Below are 19918 nucleotides of genomic sequence, written 5' to 3'. Positions count from 1 at the left end.
CCACGGCATCAGCTCCTGCGAAACGCCCTGGTGATTTTCTGCTGTTGCACTGGCGTGTGTTTGATACATCTGCGGTGTGGGGCATGTTGTGTGCAGTAAGCGCCGCGGTGAAATCTGGCGCTTCGTGTTCCTGTCAGGGTTTTGGCATTTTTAGGTTCTTCAGGTTTGCCCTTTAAATGGGGAGAGAGGAAAGCACAAACAATTGTTCAGAAAGGACATTTTAAAATGACAGAATTTGGGTCTGTGTTCTCTGTACCGCCTCAGTTAGTTGTATAAAAGTAGTTTGTAGCAGTTAGACGTTGTCCCGATAAATATCTGCAGTGTAGGAGGTTTTCTGTGGGTCAGAGCAGCAGCTGGCTGCATGGTGCCTCCCTTTGAACCTTTCCATTTGAGAATGTACTGGTCTGTGGGGGGCATGGCAGGTCAGGCCTTGAGCTCTAGGGAGCCTGCCAGGAGAGCTCCTTGGACCATTTGCAGTCCAGCTGTTATGGACTTTCTGAAAAACCTTATTTGGCTTATCTTTAGATGTGTTTGCCTCGTGAACTCTGCCTTGCTTTGTTCTGCTTGTGTTGGTAACTTCATTCCGAGCTCTGGCTTTCAAGTAGAGGTTCCTTTTTAATGAGGAACGAAAGAGTTGCAGAGATTTATGATTGATTGTGGCGTTGATGAAGGGGTTAACTAGAATGAATTAAGAGATTCTTGTGGGAGAGCAGGTGAGACAGCCCCTCTCTGGGCATAAGTGGAAGGAAATGCTGTTTTTCCCTGTTCTTTCAGGTCAGGCAGGAACAAAGTCAGGAAGCTGAGAGAGGTCAGCAAAGATCCACAGATTTTTATTGCACATAAAAGAGTTTTGCTGGGTTTGTTTTCTTTTCCTTTTTAAGATGCAGACTAAAAGTGTGTCTTTGCTGTTTTGTTTTCTGTCATGCTTTTTCTATGGATTAGATTTAGGCTAAATCATCCACTTTGATCTGATCAGACTCCTATTCAGTTCCTGGTAAGACTTGATGACTTGTGCTACAGTAAAATTGTGATAGCTTCTTAAATGGGAAAGATATCACTTTAGTGATTTCTTTCATTCCAAGAAGCATGTGAAGGTAAAAACACAAGAGTTTTTTTTTTTCTTACTCCCTCAGACTTGAAACAGTTGTTAAAAATATAGTAGGAAGGGAGAGTAGGTCAGGAAGATGGTGATTATTCTGTTTTTCTGTCCTACCCCACCTGAAGTATAATGGAAATAAGTGTAACTATTATTTCTAGCCAAATAGAATAGCATATCTGCATGTTTACTACCACCTTGAGCATTTCCCCTGGATGTGACATACACATAGAAGTAAAAACATTTAAAATAAATGTATATAGGTGGATCTGTTCTCCAAACTCTAAGCTCCAAAAAGCTGGTGTGGCTTTATGGGACTTTGCTCATACAGTTAGTCCTGGCTGGATGACAGTACCTGTGCTTGAGCAGGTCTGATTGCCAGGCTGGCTGGTCCCTTCTGGTGCTATTCTAAGCCCTTGTTCCTGAAAGGAGAAAAGGGAAGAACCCACTAATCGAAGAATAAAACCTAACAAAAGTTGGGGTTTTTTTTCTTCTCTAACTAATCCTTTTGTTTTCACTGGATATGCTGTTATATTCTTCCTGACAGTGTACCAGTAGTGCTGGACTGTAATCGGATAATACCCGATACAATTGTTCTTTCTTTCTCTGAACAGTGGAAATTTGTTTTGATTACAGGACCTTAGCTCACCTGACCTATCTGGGAAGTGCAGTAGTGTGTCAGATGTTAATATTCAAAAAGCTTTTCATTGCTGCTTTGATATGTATCAAGGATTCTGATCACAAGTCATTATTTCATAAAAATTTCTAATGGGGTGGGAGTGAAAAAGCTTTATTAAATGGCATGAACTTCTGCATCTGAATGTAATAAAATAATAATTTATGATATATTTTTAGGGATAAGAGATTAAAATGCATATTAATTAAATGAATAATGAAAACCTTTATGAGAATCTCTGCTACAAGTTGCAAGTAGCTGTTTAATCAAATTCTTTCTATGGAAAAATGCATTTCATTATAACATAATTAGCACATCTATTGTGTTTTTAATACAACTTGTGCTAAAGTGTGTTTGATCTGGAGTTTGCTCATGGCAATTAGTGGTGAAGGAATTGAACTTTTTTGCTTTATTCCAGGCTTTGTAAATTTTAAGTGCCATATCTGGGGAAAATTGATGTGATTTTTTAAAAGCGCTAGAATAATCTTGGGAGTATATTGGGGTAGTCATTATTAGTAGCAAAAAGAAATGGTAAGAAACCGTGCCATCTAAAGCTGCAAATTTAGGGGTAATTTTTTTTTTCTGTCACAGGTGTGTCCTGTTCTGTCATGTCCTGTCTAAATCCTGTGAGAAAGCTGAAGTTTTTTGTGTGCGACAGAGTAATCCTGCTTGCCTATGTCTGCAGGAGCAGATGGGAGAAGAAGACAGCAGGCCAGGGTGCCGGTGCTGGGGGTATCATCCTTCCCCCCATTGAGGTAACACTGACAGACCACCCAGGTAGTGGGGACATGGGTAGTTCCCCCGCAGGTGTGTGGTCCATACTGACCCAGGGTGTTAGTATGTTCTCTTCTGCAGTGTGTCATTTACAATTTGAGAAGAGTACTTTTCCAGTGCAAAAAAAGGGCAGGATCTCGGTAAACATGGAGGTTCAAAATCACCCTGATGCCCGGCTGCTAAAATACGAAACATCTGCTCAGAAACTGAATGCATCCTGTAGCACTGGCAGGCACAAGGCCTCCAAAGTCAGAGGGTTCAACTGTACCAGCTGCTGAAACCAGACTGCACTGTTGGGGCTTTTCTCTTCCTTACCACAGGAGCTTTACTGACAGCTTTCCAAAGAGTGGGAGAAAATCTCTGTTGCAGAAAGTCCTTTGGTGAATTTGTGTCTAGTTTGAGTTTGCTTAGGGCATAGATACCAGTGTTTTTATGGTTGAGTTCGCTGTGGTACAAAGCTTGGTACTGTCTTCTGTGTGAAACTCTTTAATGCACAGAAAATCAAAACTTGAGATTGGCTTTTATGTAGTAAAAAAAAAATACAGTACAGGAATATAAAAAGAAACTATCCAGTGCAAACATCTTTATACAGTGGAAATTGATACAGTGTTCCTTAAAAACAGCTTTATAAAACAGGCTTAATATAGCAATTACAAGTAATACTGTCTGGATGATGCTTACCAAAATACTTTACTTACTGCACTAAATAATTTCATAACTAATGTTACCTGTTGATAGCCAATACCATAGTTACTGATGAAAACCTTAAACTGTAAGTATTATTAGTTAGCATTCTCTATAATATACTAACATGTGGAACCTCAGTAGCATACACTGTTGACTGAATTAAGCAAAACAGAAGCGAATGTACACATTAAAAATAAAACCAAGGCTGTCATCCCGAAATGTACTTCTTTTTATAAAGGATGTGATCCGAAACTGATTTGACCGATGGACAGAATTCTACTTAGTTTTCCTGTGGTTCAAATTTGAAAATTGACTGATTGCATTATTGATGATAGTAGGCATTAGTGTCCAGCTAAGTATTGCATTGGACAACTTTCTACCATAGTGAGGACTAATGTGAGACCATATTATACTGCATTGCTATTTCCTGCCAAGAAAGCATTTTGAGGGAAGGGAGTGTAAATTAGAGATGACATGAATAAGTGAAAAGCAAATTTGTGAGGTTCCACTCTACTGGTTTAGGGGAAAAAAAAAGATTTAGTGTTATTTGGTTAGGTACCAAATTTAAATAATCAAATCAACTAAACTAATACATACAGCTCCAGCACAGATTCTGCAAAATTGAGTATCTGTGTGGTAGGGCTCTGTTCCTGTTGAAGGCAATGGGAATCTGCATTGCCAGAAGCCAGAGACAAACCATTGTCCTAAAAGACCCGCTTTTTACAAAATGTATTTGGCTAGGTAACTTCCTGCATGGGAAGTTTCATTCTGTTCATTTTGTGGCTCTTCATCAGGTGAGAAACTAAACACACGCTTACCAGGGACATAGTAGTTGCAGCTCCAAAACGTTACTTACATTTGCGGTTCTTCTATGCAGACAAATGTGTGGGTATGTAGCATTCTGGTTTGGAAGTCTACAATATTTTCCTAGGTGGAAAATACCCGTTTTACAGTACCTGCTTAGAAAAAAATCAAAACAGTTTCACAGTAATGAGGCCTTTCATTTGTTTGTCCCTGAAAAAATACAATTGCTTTAATAGCATTGAATAAAAAATGTATTCAGCCTCTTTAGAAATCTAGAGAGGCCTATGTTTCCATCTAGAGAGTTTTACAGTATTGGAGTCTTAACATTCCCCTCATCTCCACATTTCCTGCCCTGCAGGATATGTTCCATTGACTAACACTGAGATCCTATTTACAGACAGAAAAAACAATTTTGCTGCTAGCTAGAGCAAATTCTAGCACGCCAGAAAGGTGCCTGAAATCATCATCAGGCTGTTAAAAATGACAGATGAAACCAGATTGTGCATCTAAAAATCCTGTCTAATTTTATCTTTAGTAACTTATATATGTGGTAGAAGACTATAAAGTAAGAATAATTAATAGATTGGAAAGAAGGAAAAATCATGCCTCTTTTTGAAAGTGATGGAATAATTTCTAATATTAAGTGATAGACCATATGTTCCTCCTCTCCTCTGCTGGGTAAGCATAAGCATGGAATATCAATAAAGATGTTACAAGAGGGCCAGGCAAACCTGCCAGCTGGAGATACAGGAGGTTATTGAAAAAACATTCCTTCCCAATGCTTCTGAACCTCTCTGTTCCAGTGGATGGTGACCTTGAAAGCGTATTGATGAAAACAGTATAGGAGGAGAGGAAGGAAGGAGAAGCTGGGGACAAAACCACTTTTTAAGGAGAAGCATCTGTCTGGGTAGGGAGAGGAGTTGTGTCCTAGAAGACTGGACCAGGTCCTGTAGCAGGTCCTTGAGCAGCAGTTTTGGGGAAAGAACTGCATGTTAGCAAGGATAGCAGTGCTGGGGGAAGCCAATATATGTGATCTATGTGTTTCTTTTTAACCCTACTGCTGTCAGGTTTTTTTTTCATGTCTGTTTGAAATCCTAGTATGGCTTGGGTGAAGAGCTGCGAGTTCTTCTTTGGCCATTGGCAGGCTCTTGATGTCTATCTGTAGTGGGAGGGAGAAAATTCATGGCTAATTTGAACTTAATACACAAAATCTTCATTTGGTTCTGATCCGTACAGCTCAGCTAACATTTTAAACCTGGGTCCCCAGTCATTTAGAAAGTCATAATCAATATCTGAGTCTGAGGAGCCTGATTCCAAAGAACTGAGAGATTCTGCAATGGACTCGGCACCTTCGTAGCCATAAATGTGAAGTGTGTCATATGGCAGCAAATCCCTGTCATTGTCGGCTTCATCCTTCTTAACCTCAATCATCATCTCCATTTCTCCAGCACCAGAAGTTATATTTCCAGGAGGCTTTTGGACTTGTGCATATGGAGAGGGAACTGCTTCTGACTTTATACCATTCTTGCGGACGGAGTTAAGTACAGATACATCATAGCTGGTGGTATCCATTTCACCACCACCTTCTTCATCGTAAGTCACAAGCTGCTCATGAATCTCTGCCACATTCCTCCCAAGACTGCTCAAATCCTTCTTGTGTCTCTTTCTTAGAAGAATTAGCAACGTGATCACTGCAAAGAAAACTTAGATGAGCACATGTAAATAAAGAAGTAAGGAAGTAAAACAAATTGCATTTAAGATATGTAACACAGTCTGAAGCGTGTTTTTTTTTTTTTCCAGAGTGAAATTTTTTTAATGCGTATTTATTAAAAAAATAGCTTCTTGTGTCTCTTTCTTAGAAGAATTAGCAACGTGATCACTGCAAAGAAAACTTAGATGAGCACATGTAAATAAAGAAGTAAGGAAGTAAAACAAATTGCATTTAAGATATGTAACACAGTCTGAAGCGTGTTTTTTTTTTTTCCAGAGTGAATTTTTTTTAACACGTATTTATTAAAAAATAGTTTTAAATACTGTTTAACTGTAGGATTTATCTGTTCTCAAAGCAGTTCAGTCTGTACAGGAATTGTACAACTGACTCTTGAGCTGGAATCACAAGTACAAATGTCACAAGTTCATTGAGTCAGCTACTGCCTTGAACTAGTAAATCTTTTAATGCCAGGCATCAAATACTACTTATGTGATAATTGCGTAGGAGGCCTCTTTTCAAGCAAGGAAAAATACTGCCCCTTCTCGGATAGATTCAGATACAGCAAATAGGTACTGGTCTTCTGATTTGTTACAGATTTATTTTTATATATATATTCACTGTGCTGTTAAAGGGTTTCCAGTCTATTTAGCCTTTGGAAACAGGAATCTTTTTGTTATTGCCCCAGCACAAATTTCCTGTTTTATAGCTGCACGTGAGCCTAGTAACAGTAAATCAAGTATATTATGCATACTTCCAATAATCTTTCCAGTGACTCAGCCTTTCCAATAGAATGAACAGCTTTGTAGCTGAAACTATGCTAACAGGCCAAATAGAAAGAGCAAGTGAGATGAATTAAATAGTTACAGTATTTCCACCTTTGTGACCATTTTATAGCCACAAAGCTTTTGTAGATCTCTGTTAAGAAAAACAAAACAGTCTGCACATTTTCAGTCAGAGAACATTACAAAAGTCAAATACTTACCAATGATTGTGAAGATACAGATAAAAATTGCCACCAGTGCTTGTACACTAACTCCAACTTGTTTAGCTCTTTCCTCACAAAAAGTGAAGTTGCCTTTTTCATTACACTTGCAGACACTGATGACAAGTGTATTTGTGCTGCTGAGCTCAGGATCACCGTTGTCTGAGATGATGACAGGCAGGTAGTGGATTTTGGCAAGTTCACGATTAAACTGTCCATATTTGACAGTGATATTAGCTGTGTTATCTGGAAGAAGTAACGACATCTAATTAAGTGATAATCTCTACCAGATTTTCCTTATAGATTATCAGTCAGTTAGTACATCTTTCCCTTAGACAGAGCCAGCCTTTAGGGAACCCAGTGAAACTTGGGTGGCAACAAACAACATTTTTTTTTTCAGTAAGTTAAGCCTTTAAAAATAAATTGTTACTTAGCTCAGCTGAACCAATCATAGGTCATTGCTACAACTTTTCTCCCCTGTGTCCTAGTGTCTCACTTTGGCTATCTGAGAAAATGCATTGCAGGGATACACTACCGTAGTTCTCAACCAAGGAGAAGTTGCTATCTTCTGTGGCCAGGGAGTATTTGAAGAAACCTCTAGGTGATATTTCATCCTTGTCAGTAGCTGAAATCCTGATGATTACCTACAAAGATGGAAGAGGTCATAATTTTCAGTACACATTGCCTCCAGTGATAAAACTGCTTACAGCATTTAAGTCTGAGCTGGGCTGTGTATCCTGTATAACCCTTCGGTAAAGGGCAGGACAAAGATATCTTGTTATGCTCCTCTTTAAGTTCTTTCAAGGCAAGTAATTTTCTTGTCTTAAAAAAGAGCAGTCTTGCCCCTTCATTCACAAGCGGGAAACAAAAGAAGAAATCTTGTGTAATTAAGGCATAAAAAAAGTCTTTTACTCAAAGACATATGGCTCATTCAGATACCTAAGATGACTGTCTTCTGAAGTGTTCAACTTAGAAGTATGACTCTCATTCATTGAATGTCATTGAGACTGCCACTCCTGAATGACATGCTTGTTTTTTAAAACATCAACCTGGGGTAGATTAGATGTATAAAATATAAAACCTGTGTATGATTATGTCCCAAAGGTATTTTAAAAATTAAATTAAAGTGAAATAATACCTTGTGTGTTCTAACAGATTCCATCAGAGAGCACAGTCTGTGACAAAGTCTCTTAATCAAACAAGCATCACATGTGTGGGCTAATTACTTGTGTCTGAGGCCAAAATACTAGCCACAAATACTAGCACTACTTGTGCATGCAGATGTTTGCACTCTGATGAATAATGTTACATGCAACAATGTTTCTCTTAGTATTTTGAAATGGTTTTATTCTCAGTGTCATTATGAACGTTTGTATGATAAAACTGAATGGCTAATTTTTGCTCTGCAAGGCTTGAGTGTACTTCACAGTTCAGTTGCTAATGCACGTACATACTTAAAAGCCTGGAGGGAGAGGATCTGTGCAGCCCATGTGTGTAAGCAGATACAAGTCAATATTCCAGCAGTGTAAAGTCCTGAAGAGAGATTTCTGACCACTGACGTTTTGGAAATCAGTGAAATGATCAGATGCTTGGATATGAAAACTGAAACTAACCTTTATTAAAAGACACTTTTTGCTTGAGCTTACAAGTAGTTAATTCAAGTTTAAGGGGGAAAAACTCTCCCTCCTGTCTCACCTTTCCTGGTGCAGCATTTTCACACACTCTGGGTTCCTCGGGATAAACAAGTTCTGGAGCATTATCGTTTTCATCACTAACTATTACGTGAACTTGAGCATGTGATTCTCTGTCAGAAAGACGTCCTGAAATGACAACAACAGTACAGGTCTCTTGAGATGTCTGGAATCTCAGTGCTGTCTAGCCCCCCCCCTTTCCACTGTTTGTGTCTCCAGCATGACAAATATGGAGAGTTTCTAGCTCCATCATTAATTTGAACTTTTCCTTTGACAGATTCATGTATTTTCCTAAAAACTCTCCTATTGGGCTAAATTATCAAGCATCTGTGAGGAAGAAAATGACGATTACTTATGGCTTCCTGATTCTTCACACTGGGTGGCCATGAGATGCAGCATTGTTCTCTGGCACTAAGGCAACAGGCACAGAACAGGCCATGTCTATATTATTAAATATCTTTCACCCTCCAGAAAAGGCCGTCCTCCCCCAACCTGACTTGGGACTGGCCCCCGGGCCTGCCCTGCTTCCTGAACCAGTGCGAAGCTATGCAGGGATGCCTGTGCAGCGATGCTCCCTGGGCGACAGTGTGGGAGGGGGATTTTGTAACTCTGGGTGAAGCTGGCTGGGATGTTTCTGCTCTAACCACAGGCTTATCCCTGTTTCCCAAGCTGCTTCCTCTCCTCATGCCCTTTTTATTCCTTGTAACAAGTTGAATGCATTTTCATAATAGCTAGGGGCCAAATCTTAAAACTGTATTTGACCTATTTGTAGGTACTCATTTGATTTGGAAGATTATTGTGCAAACCCTGAAAGCATCCCTTTCATTTGTAGCTTAGCGGAAATGGGCTGTCAGGTTGCAGCTTTCCTTTTTGATAAGCTGTAGTCCTGCTGTAAAGTTGTACACTGATTTCTTTCAAATAGGGAAGTGGATAGCACTTACCATCTTCAAGGATTTCCTGAGCTGCTACAGTGATGTTGTATGAGGAACTGAATTCTCTGTCCAGGGGCTTGGGAAGCTGAATAATTCCAGTATCGGATACCCTAATATAGTCTCCATTAGGACTAGCTCTTCGTCGAATAAATCTGTGTTTTGTTTAAAAAGAGACATGTCAATGCAAGCGTGATAACACTGTGTTTCACTTCAGTTCTTCATAGTGGAAGGTCAGAGAGTTCTTGTGTGACAAATTACATTAATATCTTGACCAGTCGGTCTCAGAATATTTCCCTAAAATTACGCAAGCTGTAAGAGCGAAATATATCTGTCGGGAAGGTTTCCAGCTTATTGTCTTCTGCTGTTTCAGAAGTCAATTTTCTTTTCAAAGCACATGCTTGAGAGAGTTATTACAATAAAAAAAGTAACAATAAATTATAACCATGTAAAGATATCCAGGATTATGCATTTTCCTGTAAATGTGGAAATGTTTTATCAGTACATTTATGTCATAATTACATGGGTAAAATGTAATTTATGTTCATCTTTGTTGGTTACCATATATATGCATGGCTGTAGTGTCAGAAAAATCAAATTGGATTTTTTTTTTTTTTTTGACATGCAGATTCTGAAAAATAGGGCCAAACTCCCAGTTCTTTGTCAAATTCTTGGAATCGTTAATGAATTCTCCACTTTAAAATAGAATTACTAAAGCTCGTGTTGTGTTACCTGATTTTCCGTTTAGCTGCATCAGGATCATGTGCCCAAACTGAACCAAGTGTTCTTATTTCTGGATCATTTTCCCTTACTTTAAATTCATATGGTAGTTTAGTGAAGACAGGAGGCTCATCAACATCAGTGACTTCAATGGTGACTCTTGAAATGCTCCTAGAGCCACCGGATTTAAAATAGCGAAGATCAACTGTGGGATCTGTTGCTTCAATGTCAAACCTGTATTCTGCTACTTTTTCGAAGTCCAGGGGCTAGAAAAGAGTCAAACACAGATATTCTTCCTTTGGAGATGTTTAAGTAAACTTTGCAGTAGTTATCTATGCAAATTTAAGATCTGTGCTCTAATTCATGTTTGCAAATATTACCAAATTGCATCTTAGGTAGACTCTTGGGAGAGCATTTCCAGACTGACGTTCTCTTTTATAGAGTGGCTTGAGCAATTTCTAGTTTTGAACAGATTCATCCAGTATTCTAATTTCAGCAAGTATTTCTTGGTTTAAATGGTTTTCTTTTTATAATTCTGTTGCTACCAAAACTTGTTTAGCTCCTTTTTCTCAAAGGTTGGGTACCAGATTCTCCTCTTTTTGGTTAGACTTTCTGTTCTGAAGTCATTCAAGGCAGACTTCATAGCTGCACTGACTGATAGCTGGGACATTTAGTGATAAATGGCATCCGCTTCCTTGTTTTTCCCATTGACTGAGATTATGAAAGGAATCACACAATGAAGGAAGGCCAGGAGCTAGGGCAGTAAGAAATGCCCAAGCTGTCGCTCATTTCAAGGTTTGGGTCCCTTTGCACTGTTACCTGAGATTATAAAATCACCGTGAAATACACAGTAGTTCATTGTGGTGACTCTTGTTTTTCTCTTTGAGTAGACATTGCAAATGGAAGTGATGGTGCTTATCTAGCAGTTGAAGTTTTATCTCACATGGCTGCATATTTAAAATTATGACAAGTACATGCCAAAAGCATGTTACGAAACAGTGGGGTGGACTTTGCCTACCACGTGTTAAAAGATGAACTGATTCCAAATCACTCAGTGTGTGTGTGTGGTCTCTTATTGCTCCTCCTCTGGGCAGAAGGTACAAGCAATGCATTCCTCAGGTCCTGGAAAGACCAGGGAAGAGCTGCATTTACTGAAGGAAAACTGTTTACACCTAGTGTGACCACAGCTGAAGACTTTACTACTGGTCTTGGAATACTTAGTACTTTTTTCCCTCAAAGTTTTCTCTTCTTCTTAATGATGTTTCTAGTCTTAACAGTTACAGAGAGATATTTGGAAGTGAAAAACACTTTCCTGTCAATCTGAGGATTACAGGAGGTGATTTGTAGTCCTTCGTCCTCTTTTCTCTTTTTACTGTAAGTCAATTAAATCAATGAACCCTTGGCTTGGCAGTACTCTGCATAATGCAGTAATGTCCCTTGGTACAAATCAAGTAGGTCTGAGAATTCAAAACCAAAGAGCAAACCATAATAAAGGCTTTGGAGAGTCTGAGCCTCCTTAAAGAGTTATAAGGAACTAGTGGGGAAGCTCTGAAAACACCCTGAGGAAAGTAAGGGAGCTGTTGCTCAGACTGGAGCAAGTGCCAAACGGTAAAGAGCTGGTCAGGTGGACTTATTCACATTTTCTACTCTGATTTTGCTTGGGCTGAAGGGAAAGATTCTTTGACTTGGTCAGTTGGTTCAACTCTTAAAATCACTGACTCTTTGAAGCATCCAAGTATCTGAAGTTTGAGAGGAGCCTAAAGTGCGTAACCTGAATATCTGACATAGTCCCCATTGCACTCTGCAGTAATTCTAGATTTTCCCGGGACTGGTAGTTGCAATGGACAAGTACATCACCAGCTCTTCTTCTTACAGAGCTCACAGAACAGGGTTTTCAGGATGAACGTATTTCATGCTGACTTCCAGTCATTTCCATTTTATCCTGCCGCTAGTCCCAAACTGAATCAAATACTCATTACACATGGAAAACCAAAATAATAATCTTTGTTACTGGGAAAAGTACCTTCTTTGGCCTAATGATTCCTTCATTTGTGAACGGATTTGCTATAATTTCAAAGGTGTCCCTGTAATCTCCTCTGACAAAACTGTATTTCGTATTTCTATGTTGTGGTTCATCAACATCTTCTACTTTGACTCTGCCAACTTCTCCTCCTACCGAAATGTTTTCAGGAACTTTAAAGTGAAATGATGCTGTTAAAAAAAAGCACAAGACCAAAAAGTCATGAAGAGTGTGTAAATGGAAGTTAAAACTTAGTTAAAAATTGTTCTTAGTTTATAGACATACAGAAAAATATTTAATTGAGAATGCAGCATTATATATATCTCTACAGACAGCACTTTGATGTATCTTTTATAAAAGTATAATTAATTCTTAAAATTGTCAAGATCTCATACAAAGTGATAAAATTAATACTGATTTTTGTTTTCTCCTGCAGGTGTGCGTCACCCAGGAAATGTAGCTAGGGCTGAAATACAGAAGACCTTCCGAATATGTAAGATTCTTTTGTCCACTTTTAAGAAAAGTTGAACTGTGATGTACTCGGACATAAATTTGTTATAGTTGTGTCAACTCTTGTTTTCCAAATGATACAGTGCTTGCACTATACTTACGGTGTTTGAATACTGGGAAGTTGTCATTGATGTCAGTTAAAGTGATAATGACTGTAGCTGTGCTTGAATCCCCAGAAGACCCTGGAGCATCTTTTGCTTTAACAATAATTTCATACGTTGATTGACTCTCTCTGTCTAAATCAGCCCTTGTTGTAGAAATCACACCTTTGAAAAAATGACACTGAATATGATTAGGTTTTGCAGCATGTCCAACATCTCTTAATTTTACCAGCAAATTTTTGTCTTATGCCACACATTCAGCTTTAAGTACCATTTTTACAGTGGTATTTTTCTAAGGTTAGAAGTGTTAGAAATCTTTCTACATGACAATATTTGGGAGATTTTGTATAATACATTCCTTTAAGTTGTAGACTTAAGAAGCTTCCTTTAAGAAGCAGTCTAACGATGTCTAAACTTGGTCACTACTGCATCTAGACAGTTTGTCTGAGCATCTCTTTATCTGAGTTATTTGCTCAGGAAGACTAGTATGGTTACAAGAGATACTGACATTATTTTTAAAACTCAGAAAAATTTAAACAAGAAAGTTTAGGAAAGCAAAGGATTGAGTTATTGATTATGAATGCTACTTCAGAATTTATGTATTCCCTTTTCCTGTTTAGTCCAAGGAATGGTATCTATGCTAATTTGAAAATACGAATTTATATTAGCTTCTAGTCAGTCTCTTCATCAGGAAAAAATGAACTTTTATCTTCTCATTTAGTTCATGTCACTCGATATCCCGACTTTATTAGCTCATTTCCGGATGCAGACAGTGGCATTGTGTGAGTGTGAATGAAAAATCTTTCTAAATTATGGTTAAAATTATATTTTGGAGTAGTTATGCCCCTTGTCCAGAATGAAAAAGGCTTAAAACCATGTTTTCTTCAAAGTGTAAGGTAAGGACAAAGCGTAAGGACATTTGTGTATCTGACCTACCAGAGTCATCAACTGTGAAGTATTCATCTCCTTTAATGACTTGGTAGGTAACTGTGGCGTGACCTGTAACTGTTGGGTCATCAGCATCTACAGCTGTCACTTTGGTGACTGAGGTTCCTAGAAAAGGATTTTCAAACAGCATATTTAGTATAAATTCTGCTTTTAAACCAGAGACATGAAGGGAAATGAGCGATGGAAGAACGTACCTACTGGTGACATTTCTGGGACGGATCCATTGAATACTTTTTGTACAAACACAGGGACATTGTCATTAATATCATAAACCTTGATAATGAATTTAGATGGGGGTTCCAGTGACTGGTTGTTTCTTCTGTCAATAATGAGAGCTGTCAGCTCATACTCTGCTTTCTTTTCTCTGTCTAGCCTCTCAAATGCATATACATCACCACTGGTTTCTTCCACTTTAAAAATGGTGTTGGCATATTCACCTTCAATAATATACTTAGCGTTGTCATTCCTTACACTTGATGTGATCTAGAAGGAAAGTGTAATTCAAAGAGATAACAGTGGGCTTTGGCATCCAGGTGCAACACAGTTTCTACCAGAAGATACACGCAATCAGGACTTCAGACTTAGTTTGAAACCAGAATAGCCATCAAGACTTTTAGTGTCTGCTGGACTATTACTGAACAAACAGCACTGCAGCAGCTACCACTATGCAGGGTTATAGGATGAAACTTGCATCCAGACTGAAACTTGCTTGCTTATATATCAAGAAGCATTTTTTTTTTATTTTAGATCATATCTCATATTTTCTAAAGATATAAATTATTCATGCAGTTAAAACATACAAATCATTAACCTCGTTATATCTGAAACAACATGCACCACCACGTTCAGTTTGAACTACTCTTGTTTGCAAGTAACCTTCTGAACTTAGCAGAGATTCTGCTTAGATTTCACAGAATTACAGAATCAAAGCTATATTCACAGCTACTGACATTATTCACCATTAGTCTCTATTACTTAGCATTTAGCAGAATTCCTGCCATAGCTGACAGCTTGCTTGTGTTTAGTCACATGCCACTTTTATAGTCAGTCTTTAGGCTCATGTTATGACAGTAAGATTAAATTTCCACCCCATAGATTTTAAAATTTAAGATGATATACAATGAAAAAGGTATGGAGTAAAAGGAATAAACATTAATCAGTTTTAAAATGTAATTTAATCCAAAACCAAATGGTTTTGCGCATTATTTAATCTGCAGATAATTTGGTGATTCTTCCCTTTCTGTACCTTCACCCATTGAAGGACACTGATAGAAGGTTTAAACCACAATTTTCCATGCACTGTATCAGCATTCGTCTTTCAGCAAGCTATTTATCAATAATTGCTGGGTTTGACTAAGAATTTCTAGTATTTGTTACTGATGTTATCATAAATTGCAGCTGTTTGGTATTCAGGATTTGATTTATCTTGTAGTTGTCATTTACTGTTGAACATTCTTTCACTTCCGTTTTCTATTTTGAAATATGTCATTAAAATTTTCTTCCCTCATTCCACATACTTAATCATGCTTCTGGCTGCTGGGGCTGCTGAAGAACAGTTTACAACTTCAGAGGTGTAACATGAGAAATAATCTCATCCTTGTCTCAATGATAGTATAGTCTGTGCCTTCTTTCTCAATTTTTCTTTACTTACTCAGTGTAAAAGGTATAGACTTCCAAGATTGCCTTTTCTAAAACTGAGGATGAACATACAAAGGAAAGCATCTAAGGTCATGAAAGATAAAATCAAAATGTATCAGCATATTCCTGTAGCTGTCACTCAGTTCTGCCACACTACTGCTGTGGCCTTTTCTAAAGGGTTTATCAGGTGTTCAATCCTGCAAATGCAATGCACTGAACACAGCCATTGCAAAAGTAATCAGAAGCATTCCACTGTTGAAAGACCATGGAGCACAGTACAAAGTGAATTACTCTTATTTAGGACAGCTCCAGGAATAGAAGCGTTCTCCTCAATCTGCTACTGAATTGGTCTGAAATGAAACAGAGATACCCTGTGTTAGCTGAGAGTACCCTGTGGCCTCTTTTCTCTCTCTCTCATGCTTTCTGCCAGTGAGCAGCACTGATCCAGAAAGGTCTGTTTCACTTTGCTGAGACAGCCTTGACAGATGCTGATTGTTGTACATGGGAGGAAAATGTACAACTGCATTTATCTGAAAAGTGTCAAAGTAGTTCAATTTGAAAGACTAGATTGGAAGAACTTTGTCTGGAAGATATGCAGTTAATCATAGGGTTTTATGAGCACTGCCCTGAAGAAAATGAGTTTGCAAGCATGTCAATGCTTATTATTATTTTTTTAAATTATTCTCTTTCACTTTGTGAAACAAACTTTTTGAGTCTGTAACAGTATTCCTAAACACAGAACTTTTGTTTTGTATCCAAGCTGAGAGATGTAAACCATATGTTTTTTTAATGCATATGTTTCTATTAGCTGCTCTCCTAGGTTTTTGAAAGAATCTTCAGCTGCCAGAAAAATATTGACATACATCAGCCGCCAGACTTCCTTCCTAACTGTGCACCTGTAAGCAATGCAATTGTTTCTGCACTGCGGATGCTCCATACTTCCCATTCTCTAAAATTTATTTGTATTCTTCAAAAGAATTAGAATCCCTTTGACATTATTCTTGATTTACTCTGTATCCACATTTGTAAGATTTTAACACATTAGTATGTTGGTATTAAGTCCCATTTCTCTTTCTTTTTTTTCTCTTCTGTTCTGCCTAGGCAGCAAATGAGTAATACTTCTCAAGATACTCATTTGCTGTCTGCATTTCTAATTATTCATTGCTAACAGACCGCTATTTACCTTCCCAACATGGTGTGGTAATGGTGTATCAATCTCTTCTTTGATATGCATTTGGTTCCATATCCAGTCTCTCTTCAGTCGTTTATGACTGGCATTGTTTGAAGAAAAGTTTTCTTTTGTTTTCTGACTTTCTTTGTGAGCAAATGCTGGAGCCAAGAACAATGAGAAAAGTAGAATAAGGTGGTTCATCTTCTTCTGCAGCCTAGAAAGTAATATAAAATATGAAAACTATATAAATAACAACAGAATCAGATTAATCAGAGAGACCACATGTAGAAGTGCAAATGGACTTCCCTTCTATAGGAAAGTTTGATTACTTTCTGTATTTCTTTTCATCTCCCTTAGCATCAAAATTTGAAATATCAGACTTCTTCCCTCCATGAAACAGTTTTAACTAGATGACAACTGTAAAAAGCAACAAAAGTATTTTAATGGAATAAAAAATGCGCAAGTTTTGAAAACTAGCGTAAAAGCCAGCATCCACTTGAGCTACCATAGTTAATCTGAAGAGAAGATTCAGTAGCGAAGAACACCCATTGTGCGTTACAGAAAGTGTAGTCCAGCCGCAAGCATAGCTCCTGGGGAGAGTAGCCATGGGAAGCAACACCAAGGCTGAGCCAGATCAAAGTTTATGTTAACTCAACTTGAAATGAAATGTTCCAGCTCGACAAACCCAAATGCAATGTTTTGACTTGCCCTGACACAAAATATGCTGTAGTCAATATCTTCATATGGAAAATATTGATTTAGAATAAAATCAGGTTTTTTGGTGGAAAAAATGATTCATGTGAAATTTTCAATCAATTCCAAGTACAATGTAGCAAATTACGTTGCTCAGAGAGCTCATTTATTGATTCAATTCCTTGTCTTTTGAAACATTTGAAGACACGTATAAAGTTCCTTTGTCCCCTATTCTCAGGCTTTACCGTCTATAAAATGATAATTTGTGAAATTATTCTCAGGTGAAACCGTATTTTTGCATCATATGTTAATATTAGCAAACTTTAGGCCCTACTTTCATATCAGATTGAGAAATTGTTTTAATGTAGCGAAGCTGATTAATTTTCTTACTAAATTTCCCCTTACTGCTATAAAGGACTATCAGGGAACTTTAACACTCAAATAATCAGACTTTAAATTACACATAAATGACTTTCCATTAGCTTTTAGGAGCTGTCAGCATGCACATCAAAAATAAAACTGTTAATTGTGGTAGAGAAGTTGACATCACACATGTTGCTAGATGCGAGATTAAATTAATATTTTCAGGAGGAAGGTGCTGAGACGTTTCCAAAATTACTCTTTGGTAACTAGGCAATCATTATTATCCCGTGGTGCAGCATCATTGTCGGTAAAATGATTTTATTTACTGTGAAATTTTGCTTTTCTGTACTTTTCTCTCTTCTACATTGCTGTACATAAGCTGAGGAACACTCCTTCTTCTTTGTGATTGTGTAGGAAATGACCAAATAAGGTGACTTTGAAGTTGCTTTTTAGTAGCTAAGCTGTGTTTAATACAGTTTTATGGATTCATATAAAACTTTTTGATTTAGCTAGTTTTATATATTCTATGCACTTTGGCTCTGAATATTTTTAGAAAAAAGAGTAAGATTTAGTTGTTTTGCTTTGCTTTATTTGTGTACACAAACATTCTACAACTGGAAACTGGAAGGCATTGATATGTTTCTGTTGTGATCGTGTAAGTCTGTCTGTTATTCGTAAAATTACAAAACATGATTACCAAGGGAAACCAGTTGGTTAACGTCAACTAGTGCAGGCTGTAGTTTTGGAAAAAACAGACTGTAGTGTTTAAAAAGTCATTTGCACTTGTTTCTCTGGTACAGCGGAGATCTGTACAGCTGCAGGGAAGAGATTAGTTGGAAGAACCGAGGACAATACTGCCCACTTCAGTTGCCATTCGTTTCACTGGAAGTGATACATTTACAAACAGCCTTGCAGAAAGCATTTTGAACTTAAATAGTCAAATCTCCACTAAAGCATGCTGTTCTCAGTATAAATCTGCTTTTAAAAAAAAATATTTGTGTTTTCCCAGTAATATTTTCCCAGTATTTGCCTCTCTGTTTATTAATGCTCAGTTCAGAGCCTGCCATGCTCTCTGTCAAACTCGTCAGGGTACTTCTCTCGCTGTTGCTGAGAGTGAGCACTAGCAACAGCAACTCCGGGACCTTTGGTATCCTCGTACAGGGGCACTGGTTATTGAAAATAGAAGGCTCAAATTCATAACGAGTGTATGGTTGTCTGTACAGGAGCTCTGGGACTGTGGTAATACCCTGATTGTTCCTGAGGATTCATGCACCAAATGCAAACTGTCCTTTGAAGTAGGTGGCCTGTACATGTTTCACAGGTCAGACCTTGTTTGAAGGCTTGGCCATTAATACAGAAAGCACTTGACTGAATCTTTTTAAATCTGTGCACATTTCAGCTGAAACTGAAGTTACCCCTTCCACTCAGCAAATCCATCTTTGTGTTCTTAGATTTTTCCTTTAACTTTTCCTTAATGGATTCCTTGTTAATACTTGTCCAGCCTCCTTGGTAAGTTAACAGGTCCTTTGCGAGCAATTTGGTGGAGTTTGGTCTGCCCTCTGGTATGCACTGTAGGTCAAACATAGACTGAGAGAAGAGCCTCTTGCAAAAAATTACTTCTGCTTTGTCTTTGGCATCTTTCAAAATTTCTCATTTTGGTAGAAGTAACACTGCACATTCAGGCACTTTGCATGCTGTCTTTTCTAGGGACATTTGATGTGTGTTCCTTCATAGGACAGTCTGACTCTGAAAAGCATGCAAGTTTTCCATTTGGCAGCTGGAAGTCCATTGCTGTTGAATCCGTAGCTGAATTCATCACAATATTTAAGAATACCCTTCTTTGGCAGCACATACAAACACTTCAGCAGCAGGACCCTGCCGAGCAGTAACTGGATAAGGGCACTGTCCTGGTGTGAAGGCCACGTTCCGTGGATGTTAGCTCTTGACAAGCTGTACTAAATGCTCTCTGTTTTTCTGGCCCTGATAGTTTTCCTTTCCAGCAGATCTCATCTGAAATGCCAGAGATAATAGCAGAAGGGAGATATTCCCATGCCTGAGCAGGGGAGTGCATTCCCATGGAGTCAGAAGGAAGAAGGTTCCTGAGGGATGACAGATGGATGACATGTAGGGATTGGCTTTTTGTTTCTTCTGATGTCTGCCGTGGCAGCCAGGACTGAGGAAAGGAAATAAGATGCACTCTTTCAAGTAGTGACCCCTGCAGCCACATGCTTCTGGAGAAGGGGACAGCACAGCAATCTGTCCCATGCATGGCTCTCCCTGGCATGCTGCTATAAGGTCCCTTCGCTGGTCTGCCCTAATGTACAGCCTCCAGTTACCCCTCTGTCTCTAACTGATTAGACCAATAATTCAAACTTTTTTCAATTTAAGCAGGGACCATAAAGGT

The 19918-nt window shown here is 38.3% G+C and overlaps 1 protein-coding gene across 1 annotated transcript; it reads right to left on the bottom strand.

Moving 5' to 3' along the window:
• Positions 1-5234: 5234 nt before the first annotated feature.
• CDH5 (cadherin 5, type 2 (vascular endothelium)) lies at positions 5235-16659 on the bottom strand. Its single transcript, XM_009702982.1, has 11 exons — positions 16471-16659; positions 13844-14132; positions 13638-13754; positions 12702-12866; positions 12094-12281; positions 10083-10336; positions 9363-9505; positions 8426-8550; positions 7266-7374; positions 6731-6976; positions 5235-5740 (listed from the first exon to the last, which is right to left on the bottom strand). Exons 1-11 carry the CDS (start codon positions 16657-16659, stop codon positions 5235-5237), a joined length of 2331 nt encoding a protein of 776 aa, XP_009701284.1.
• Between the last annotated feature and the right edge of the window lie 3259 nt (positions 16660-19918).

The sequence above is a fragment of the Cariama cristata genome, unplaced genomic scaffold (genome assembly GCF_000690535.1).
Source record: "Cariama cristata isolate BGI_N322 unplaced genomic scaffold, ASM69053v1 scaffold15316, whole genome shotgun sequence".
Taxonomy (NCBI): domain Eukaryota; kingdom Metazoa; phylum Chordata; class Aves; order Cariamiformes; family Cariamidae; genus Cariama; species Cariama cristata.
The sequence above is the reverse complement of the archived record's forward strand: the minus strand, read 5'-3'. Positions and strand labels throughout refer to the sequence as shown.

Bases quoted from the DNA above. Each gene is read 5' to 3' on its own strand.
- CDH5 (XM_009702982.1), bottom strand. From the start codon at position 16,659: ATGAACCACCTTATTCTACTTTTCTCATTGTTCTTGGCTCCAGCATTT. The intron at 13,755-13,843 runs GTACGTTCTTCC...ATCCTTTTCTAG, and splicing joins CCCAGAAATGTCACCAGTAG to GAACCTCAGTCACCAAAGTG. The intron at 5,741-6,730 runs GTAAGTATTTGA...TGCTCATCTAAG, and splicing joins CTGTATCTTCACAATCATTG to TTTTCTTTGCAGTGATCACG.